General features: G+C 16.2%; 3 protein-coding genes across 3 annotated transcripts; 1 reads left to right on the top strand and 2 right to left on the bottom strand.

The window, feature by feature from the left end:
* Nucleotides 1-1,054: 1,054 nt before the first annotated feature.
* Nucleotides 1,055-1,851, bottom strand: PGSY75_0003100 (exported protein (hyp15); the record flags this gene model as incomplete). The annotated part of the gene is made up of 2 exons (XM_018783160.1): nucleotides 1,055-1,645; nucleotides 1,783-1,851. The coding sequence occupies 2 exons, from the start codon at nucleotides 1,849-1,851 to the stop codon at nucleotides 1,055-1,057; spliced, it is 660 nt and encodes a 219-aa protein (XP_018639059.1).
* A 4,799-nt stretch (nucleotides 1,852-6,650) lies between these two features.
* Nucleotides 6,651-8,060, top strand: PGSY75_0003000 (putative exported protein; the record flags this gene model as incomplete). Its single annotated transcript, XM_018783159.1, has 2 exons — nucleotides 6,651-6,719; nucleotides 6,840-8,060. 2 exons carry the CDS (start codon nucleotides 6,651-6,653, stop codon nucleotides 8,058-8,060), a joined length of 1,290 nt encoding a protein of 429 aa, XP_018639058.1.
* Nucleotides 8,061-9,180: 1,120 nt separating this feature from the next.
* PGSY75_0002900 (exported protein (PHISTb)) lies at nucleotides 9,181-10,477 on the bottom strand (the record flags this gene model as incomplete). The annotated part of the gene is made up of 2 exons (XM_018783158.1): nucleotides 9,181-10,275; nucleotides 10,379-10,477. 2 exons carry the CDS (start codon nucleotides 10,475-10,477, stop codon nucleotides 9,181-9,183), a joined length of 1,194 nt encoding a protein of 397 aa, XP_018639057.1.
* Nucleotides 10,478-11,023: the final 546 nt, after the last annotated feature.

The following is an 11,023-nucleotide window of genomic DNA, read 5'->3' as shown; positions in this document are numbered from 1 at the left end:
AATAATAATATCATATTGTTATAAGTTAAATAATATATATTCCTTACATATATATATTTAAAAAGAAAAAAAAAAGGAACTTGAATACAAGTACGGAAAAAATATTTTTGTATGTATATTTGAAAAATATTTATGTTTTATATATCAATAAAAAACATAAATATTTTTCAAATATACATACAAAAATATTTTTTCCGTACTTGTATTCAAGTTCCTTTTTTTATTAATATTTATATGCATATGTTGTAAATTAATATATTATAACTGCCATATCCAAGAAGCCAAATTCATTATAATTTAATATCATCATGCTGTATATATTTCCATTTGTTATTTATTAAACCAATGAATGAGTTAATCATTATTTAATAAAAAAATTCAAAATTGTCTAATTTAAATTATGTTCAAAAAATTATATGATACTTAAAAAAAAAAAAACTCAATCATATGTGTATGTAAATATAAAGATAAATATTATTCAATTTTTTTTTACTACGTATTTAAATATACATCAATACATATTTTTTTATTTAATATCAAATGAATGATAATATTCTTTCATAACATTTTTTACATTATTTCATTAAACACATGAATGATTTGTAATTTTATGATAAAAAAATTTTTACACGTATTTCTAATATATTACACATGTACATACGACGAAATATATATATATTATATCATTTATTATATTTTATGAATACTAGAATAATGAATGAATAATATTATATATTCATTGTGAATAATTGATAATTTAAAGAAAAATTTATATTATTATATTCAATCATAGTTACAAAGTCGGAAAAAAAAAAAAAAAATAATAAAATAAAATAATAAAAAAAATTATAAAATAATGTGTATAGGACAACAATAGAAATTTTCTTTCTATTCAATAAACTAAAAACTATAATAATTCATACATATTGTAATATGTTAATACAATAAAAACCAATGTTATATATAAAAATATTTAATTCTGATCGAAAACTATATTTGTGTTTCTATAACAACTAGAAAAAAAAATAATCAAATAAAATATATTATATAATAATTATTTATTATGCTTTCTATTATATTCATCTTTGTAAGGCCACAACCATGTAACAAGTAACCAAGAGATAACACAAAAAAGTATTATCAATAATACAGTTCCACCTGAAACCATAGCCAAATATATCGCAACATCATTTAGTTTTAAAATGCATAAAATCGCCCAAACTATACAACTAATTACAGATGTGAATCCCAATCCAGTTATAACGTTTTTTAGAACATTCCAAAATGTTTTTCCTTTGAATATCATTTTGTACAATACGTCCTTTTTTGTTACTTTTTTTTTATTTCTTTTTAAAGAGGCATTTTTTTTATGATATTTATCATACTCTTTATTTAATTTATCATTTAAGATATTATAACCTATCATATTTTTTTCATCCAGCATTTTATTGTCCACTGTTTTGTCGTTTAATTTACAAACTACTCTATCTTCATTATTTACTCTTTTACTACTTTGTACATTTAAAGTAGATAACCTATTATGTAATGGTTCATCTGTAATATGTTGTGATAAAATTCTTGTATATTTATCTAAATATATATTATTATAATTCCCATTATCATAAGCTCCTTTTTTATAATATGACTGTAAATGTTAAAATATATATATATATATATATATGAATCAATGTATTAAATCTTATATATTATAATACATATATTATATGTACAATTATATAAATATATAATTATTTTATTATATTAATGATGTGTACATGTTACCTTAAACTTTAATGATACAATTAATATTATAAAATTATATAAATATATCCTAAAATAACTTTTATTCATATTATATTTAATTTTATCGATTTTTTATAGTTTTATATATTATTCATAATATTTTTCCAATTTAACAATATTTATATTAAAATGCATATATTCTTATTTTTAAATTAAATAATTATTGATATGTTTTTAATATTATTATTTATTACATTTCTATTTTAAAATTTGTAAAATGATAAAATGAAAACATACATATATCCACAACAAATTATATATAATATTTTTGAATTACATCATTACTTATTCATTGTCATGATTTAAAGATATATTATATAAAATAATATAAACATTTTAAAAAATATATATTATTATTTAAGAATAGTAATATAAACATATGTGGTTGTATATAATATATAATCTGTTATAATAAATAAAAAATATATAATATATTATATATTGAAATATTTGCTATCTTTTGTGTAAATTAAATAGATTACATGAGCAATGTTATTTTCCCTACATTATTAATATAAACATTATTCTAATGTTAATTTTAAAATATTATAATTTCCCATAGTAATTAAATATAATTTATTAGGATTATTTATTTATTTTCTTATATATGTATACACCTATTTCTATTTTTTCTATTAAATTAAATATATATAATATTATATATTTATTATTAAATTTTTATTTAGTAAAAATATTTTTAATTCAAATAACAAATGATTATTTTATAACATATAAGGAAATCATACTTTTTTAATTTATTATTAAAAGAAATTATATATATATATTGTTGCACATAAAGAAATTACTATATTGTGTTACATTATATATAGGATAAATATATTATATTTAAAATTAAATGATCAAAGTAATATTATATCTAAAATATATAAAATATATTTTTGTTAACAAACTCCATATAAATTAAATTATATATATAAAAATTCAAATAGTGCTCAAATTTATATTTCAATAATACTTCATTAAAAATAAAATTATTAATGATATATAACAGTACAAAGTTAATATATATAAATATAAATATAAATATATATCACGTTATCAATGAACATGTTTTTTTTTTTTTTATTACGGTATTTCTTCATCTTATCAAATTTATATTTCAATAATACTTCATTAAAAATAAAATTATTAATGATATATAACAGTACAAAGTTAATATATATAAATATAAATATATATCACGTTATCAATGAACATGTTTTTTTTTTTTTATTACGGTATTTCTTCATCTTAAAATTTTTATAAATATATACATATTAATATATATATTATTTGAATTTTCCTTTTTTTCTCTTACATATAACATAAATAAAAATTCATATAAACAAAAGGATATTATAAAAAAAATGTAAAATAATAATTATAGATATAATTCAATATAAATTATAAAAAAATATTTAATATAATATATTAATATTTACATAATAAAATATTTTATATATTATATAAGAATCATAAATTTTTTAAAATTTATATTATTTTCATTAACATATATTAATAAATAATTTTATACTATATTTATTTTAATAATATAATTATAATTTAGAAATCATTTTAATAATTTAAGAAAAAAAATCCTTATATAAGAATATAATATTTTTTATATATTTAATAAATTAGCAACAGTTAAACTACACATTGGATATATAAATATTATTTTTATATAATAATATTTTAATGTAATAATGTAGTTTAAAAAATGCGCATCTTTCATTCATTATTAAACTTCCTTTTGCCATGTATTTTTCTCACACATTTATACATATTTAATAAGGTAATATTAATATATATATATATATATATATAATCAGTATTGTAATTTACATTGTTATATAGTTATTAATACATTATAATATATACTTTCACGTTTTTTATATATATCATATTTTTTATTTTTTATAAACTATAGTTCTGCTTATATTCGTCGAATCCTCATGCAAATATAATATTAAACGGACATAATGATATATTAAATAGAACCTTATCAGATTCATTTAATTTACCAGACAAAACAAAATTACGAACTTCAAATAATAATAAAACATTGCATAAAAATAAAACAGATGTAAAAACTGTAAAGACCAAAATATATAATAACAAATATTCAAATGATAAAAATAAAATAAATGAAGTAGAAATAATAGAATATGATGAACCCAAAAAAAAAGAAACATTAGAAGATCTATTGGAAGAGTATGATGAAGAAATGAAAGAAATAAACCAAACGAACGAAAAGCCTTTTTATAAAAGAGCCTTATTCTTATTAGATGTTTTCGATAACATATTTATAGACAAATTAATAGATATGAATATACAAAAAAAGGATTCATCATTTTTAGATCATGCAGTTGTTAACTCAACAGTTATTGGTACTAATTCTTCATTAATTGGATTACCTATGTTAGTTTATCTTATTAGAAGTTTTGAATTTCTGAATAGATATGAATAACAAGGAATTATTTAAAATGGATAAAAGAATCATTTAATAATGCAAGATATGTTACTAATATGTATATATCAATTATATTTTGTGATTGCAGAAATTATGTGTATTAAAATATATTATTTTAATAGACAATATATGTATTTTTTTTTTTTTTTTTCTACTATATTTTAAACCTTTTGTATTAATATAATATAAAATATCTTTAGCTATATTTCTTAAAATATTCCATATTTTTATAATAAATAATAGTATTGATAATATATTTTTTTTTTTTTAAGTAATATATTAATGGACAAGAACTATTATATAACTTGCTTTTTTTAATTTACTTTTTTTCTCATTTAAATTGTAGAACTATATAATTTACATATATAATACAATATAATTATTAACAATATACTGTATTATATTATATATCTAGTTATATAATTCTTATAAAATATGTTTATATAATATATATTTCAAATTGTAATTTAATTGATAGCATAGACTTAAAATACAGCCACAATAAAATATATATATAAATTGTTTTTTTTTTTTTTTTTTTTATAAATATAAACGTAACTATTATTTATAATGTATTATATTATTACTCCTATATCAACAGAATAAGACATCCTTTATTATGTCATAAAATTTAATAATAAATAATGTGTTTTACATATAAGAATATTATTTTATATATAATATAATAAAAAATTCACTTTAATAGTTAAATATAAATAAAAATATTTTTTAATATAACATTTTGTTTCTTAAATTTATAATAATACTGATAATAAATAAATTCAATATAAAATATAAATCTATATTTATATTTATATAATATTATAATGTCATCAATTAAATATGTGAATATTCATAGGAAAATATAATATATTTATTAATAATCCTAAGATAAATAATTATAATTTATGCAATAATAAAATATATATATTAAATATGTGTTAACATTTATTTAATAAACTAAATTATTTAATAATTGAAAAATAATTATATATTACATATTTTTACTTAGAATAAAAATGTTAATAAATAAATATATAAAATTAGTTAATGTGTAAAATTATACTTATGAGAATTATTATTCATATATTCTTTAAATATATATATATATATATATATATGTATATATATATAATCTATTATATTAATGTATATATTATAATTAATAAATGTGTAATATAGTTCATTAATAATCTCTTGTAATAGTAGTACTATAATATATATTAAAAATATTATATATATATATATATATATTTCTCTTCATATATGTATTATTAATATAAATAATCTAATAATATATAACTTCATATTAATAATAGGAAAATCTATTTAAAGATTTATTCATTATAATATTTTTATAGTATTTTTTTTTTTTTATATTATCATTATATTACTACTGTAATAAAAAAAAAAAAAAAAAAAATTTATACATATTTTACTATAATGTATAATATTACTATTCATAACATAATTTGATACTCCTAAAAATAAAATAATTTAATAATAACTAGTTATAATATCAAATATTGTTCTTAATTATTAATGAAAAATATATATATATGATACACAGATTTAATGATTCTAAGTTATACTTGAAACTATAGTATGTTAGTTAAAATAATATATATTTTTTAGCTCACCATATTTAAATACGTATTATATGAACATTATATTTTATAATAACACATAGCTCTTTTATAAAATAAAATAAAAAAATAATAAAATAAAAAAAATAGTAATTCTTGATATATTAAAATAATAATAATAACCTTTTGTGTATTATAACTATATTCATTTAATATTTTAAATATTACATGTTTTATATTCCTACTTGAATGTTTAAAAAAATATATACGTATAAAATAATAATAATATATTTATATATTAAAAATACACCTTTATATTATATCTAATATACTATGATATTATATTTCTTAATTAATATATACATATAGATAGATAGGATAATAAAAAAAAAAAAAAAAAAAAAAAAAAAAAATTTATATCTAAAGAATACTTTTATTTATAGTTAATTCAATATATTATACTTCAAGATAAAACACTGATTAATTTTTTTCATATGTGAAACAATTTATCATAAAGAATTTAATTTTTTCTTTCTCTTAATTTTTTTCTTATCCTTTTATATATATATATATATATATATATATATATTGATGCTTATTGTGTGTAAATGAGGGTCATATTAAATTATCATGCAATATGTATAATACTGACAAAATGCACATTTTTAAGAAAAATAAATATTAAAAATTAATTATTATATAAATATTATTTATTTATTTTACACCATGAATATATTTGTAATAATATATTTATTTAATAATAATAAAAATCATATAAATAAATTATCATGAACTTTATTTATTTTAATATATTATTTTTCTCACTCTTATTAGATACATTTATATCATCACATACGGTAAAATAATAAAAATAACATTTATATGTATATATATATATATATATATATATATATATATTTATAAATAAACATATAATTCATAATATATATATATATATAATTTTATTAATTTTTTAGAATATTCCTAGAACAAACCATAATAATTCGAAAAATGCAACAGTTAATAAAACACCCGTAAATACAATTCCAGATGTTATTACATTAGATTATATAAGAGAACAATTAAAACAAATTCAACTAATAAAAGATGAAATAATCAAAGACAAATTAAAGAAAATTAAATTACTAAAAAAGAAATATAAAAATAAAAATAAAAAAGATCATAATGATATTAAAGAAGAAATTGAAAAATTAGAAAAAGAAATATTGGATACTAAAATATTATGCGAAGATTATATAAAAAATGAATTAAAAGAAATCTCATTATTAAAAGATGAAATTGTCAAGGATAAAATAGAAAGCTTCCACTGGAAGAGAGATAAATTAATAGATTATGAATTAAACAAACTTTTCCTAGAAGAAAAAAGAAAAAGATTATTAGAATCATATGAACAATATGTAAAAGAACAACTAGAAAAGAAAAAAATGAAAGAGAAAATATTAAAAGAAAAACAAATTAAGAAAAAACTAAAAATTGAAAAATTAAAAAATGAAAGTATTATTTATAATATATATTTAAATATAAAATATTACTTAATTGAATTTAGAAATGATGATATAGATATAGAATTATCATTCCCAAAATATTTTCAAGATTTATTTAAAAAGAAAAAAGGTAAAAGAAAAACATTTTTTGAACTTTGGAGTTCATTTTATGAAATAATGGAAGAGAAAGTTCATAAATATCAATTAGGAGGATATACAATGGGAATAGGAATAATTTCAGGAATTGCAAAATCAATACATGCTATGGTAGCAACACCTATGGCGTGTATCAAGTTTAAGGCTCTTTGTGCAAAACTTGCTGCAGGAACAATTGAATGTTGTAAAGCCGCTTGTGCCGGAGCAACTACATGTACCTCCTGTGTTACTACGATTTCTAAAGTATGTGCTAATGCCACATTTAAAACTCTTTGCTGTACTACGGCAGCGGAAAAATGTTGTGAAGTAGCTGGTGCTGTTGCCAACTGTTGCAAACTTAATAAACTTCAAGTTGCTTGCGCTACTGCTACTGCCTCTCCTGATCCTGCAACTAAAGTCGTAGCAATAATAATAATTGTTATTCTTGTTATAATACTTATAGTATATTTATATTTTTTAATTAAAAAATCTGGAATATTAGAAAACGAAAAAGTTCAAAAAGTACTATCAAAATTAAAAAGTTATTATAAATCATAAGATGTTTTATATATTACTTCAAAAATATAAATATATATATATATATATTTTCATATAACAAAATATATAAGGTATAATAAAATGAATTACTATTTTTTATTTGTTATTATTTTCCATATATATAATAATATTTTTTAATATTTTAATTTTATATTATTATTTTATTTTATTTTTTTTTTTTTTGGTGTTATAAATATTTTATTTCCTATGTGTATAAATAAATATGTATACACATTTATATTTATTATTTTAAAAAAAAAATATATATATAAGTTAATTTATTTCTGTTCACATATATATATATATATATATATATATATATATTAATTTATTTACACAGTTATTTGTGTCTATATTCTTAAAATAAAAATTAAGTAATTATACAAAGATAAATTAAATTTATATATATATATATATATATATATATATATATATTTTAAATAATCATATGAAGTTGAAAATATTTTTTCATTTCATCATAATAAATAAATAAATAACCAATTGAATAAATTTCTTCATTTATATTTAGGGCACATTTTTATAATTCTCTTTTTAATTCTTATTACATTTATAATTTCAATTTTATTAAAATTATATATTTTTTTAAGATATTATTTTATTATAATATAAATATATACATATAAAATAGAAAACTTCACAGAAAAATATATTTTTTTAAATAACATATTATTATGTCCTAATATTATAGAATAATTTTATTTTTATTTTCATTTCCAAAAAAAAAAAATAAAAATTGATAAGGTGAATTAATTATATATAGATAATATTAATTATTCTTATAGTTATAACAAAAAATTAGTTAATTTAAAATGTGCTTTAAATTATATATAAAATTGGATATATATATATAAATAATATATAAAAGAAAAAAAAAAAAAAAAAAATATATATATATATATATATAATATTTATGATTTTAAAAAAAAAGAATATATGTATGATAATAAAATATTATAATTAATATAAATATAAACGGAAATATATTTTACATATGTAATATATAAACAAATATTAAAAATTATTTATTTTATATATATAAATATATTTATATTTTTATATATATATATTTTTTTTTCTTTTAATTATATGTGATAACCTTTTAATCTTGAATCATAACTTTACATTCGTCTTGAATTTTATCTGATAATTTTCTCCACAATAATCTATTAGCTGTAATAAGCATTTTATATTCGAATACATTAAATCCTTCACTTAATGCTAACCATATTAGAAATACTTTTTCAAAGTGTTTATCAAAATTATTATAATATAATTTAATTAATTTTTCACAATATTTCCATGCTTGATCTGATTCTTTACGTGTACGATGAAGTGATTTATTTTCTTCTCCACAATAATAAAATATCTTTTTTTTTACATCTTCAAATTTATCTTTTTCATTTTCATTAATCAAAGAATATAATTTACGTATATATTGAGTATCTGTGAATCCATCTTCTAAATCCATTAATTTATAATTTAATTCAACATCTCTTTCGTTACTATATTTTCCAGGTGCTAAACCAGGTAGATGTAATTCATATTTATCCCATGTATATTTTTTTGATAAATCATTAAAAACGATCTTATTCTTATTAAACATATTAGGATCTTTAGATTTTAGTTTTCTAAATAATGTTGACAATTCTTTAGAAAACTTTTCTGATCTATCTTGTGCATGTTTTTTAGCTTCGTGTTCATCATACTTATCCATATTATTCAATATATAATTAGCAACATCCTTAAGTTCACAACCATATCCTCCAAGATTACTACCACAAAGCATATTATATATATTAACACTTGTGTTTCCTTTTTTATTATTATCATGATCAATTGAATCTATTTCTTTTTTTTCCTCAGTACTATCCACATTACTACCTTCCTCAGAATCTTCCAACCATGATGAGGAAGTTGATGAGGAAGCAGATGAGGAAGCAGATGAGGAAGCAGACGAGGAAGCAGACGAGGAAGATGATGAGGAAGATGTTGATCGTAATGATGTTGATGTGGATGGCGATCTTAATGATCTTGATGATGATCTTGATGATGATCTTGATGATGATCTTGATGATGATCTTGATCGTGATGATAAGTAGGATGAGGAACCAGAAGATTTTTTATAATCTTCTGCTTTTCCTTCTGACAAATTTCTATTCAACAAAATATCTCCTCCCTTATAAAAATTGGAATTCTACACAAAAAAAAAAATACATATATAAATATATTATATATATATATATATATATATATAATTCACATTATATTAATTTATAAAAAATTTAAGAACAACTTACATCTATAGTAAAATTTAAAATTACATAAAGAAATCCAAAGAAACATAAGTGAAAGAGAGTAATTATTTTGATACTTCCTAGCTTGTTTATTATCTTCATTTTTTCCTTTTCTCTTTTTTAATAAAAAAAAAAAAAAAAAAAAAAAAAAAAAAAAAGCAATTTATTAATTATCACACCCAAAAATACAATATATTATTATATATATTAAAAAAAAAAAAAACAAAAAAAACTATATAATTTTTGAATTATATAATTATTCTATATATACTTATTTAATTATAACATATAATACGATACACGTGTAAAATTTTACATATTTATATTTATATATAATAAAATATTATTATTCCATATTATTAAATAATAATAATTAATAAGCATATTTTGTATGCATCATACATATTTTGGCAGAACCAAAAATATTTTAAAAACTGTATAAAAATAAAATTTATTAAAAAAAAAAAAAATTATTTTTTTTGGTTTCTTTGGTATAATAAAATAAAATAAAACTAATTATAAAAAAAAATTAAAATAATAAAAAAAAAAATAAATAAAAAAAAAAAAAAAAAAAAATATAAATAAATAAAAAATAAAATCAAATAAAAAATAAAATCAAATAAAATAAAAGCATATCAAATCAAATAA

Source organism: Plasmodium gaboni (genome assembly GCF_001602025.1).
Source record: "Plasmodium gaboni strain SY75 chromosome Unknown, whole genome shotgun sequence".
Lineage (NCBI taxonomy): Eukaryota > Apicomplexa > Aconoidasida > Haemosporida > Plasmodiidae > Plasmodium > Plasmodium gaboni.
This window is presented reverse-complemented; position numbering and strand designations above follow the sequence as displayed.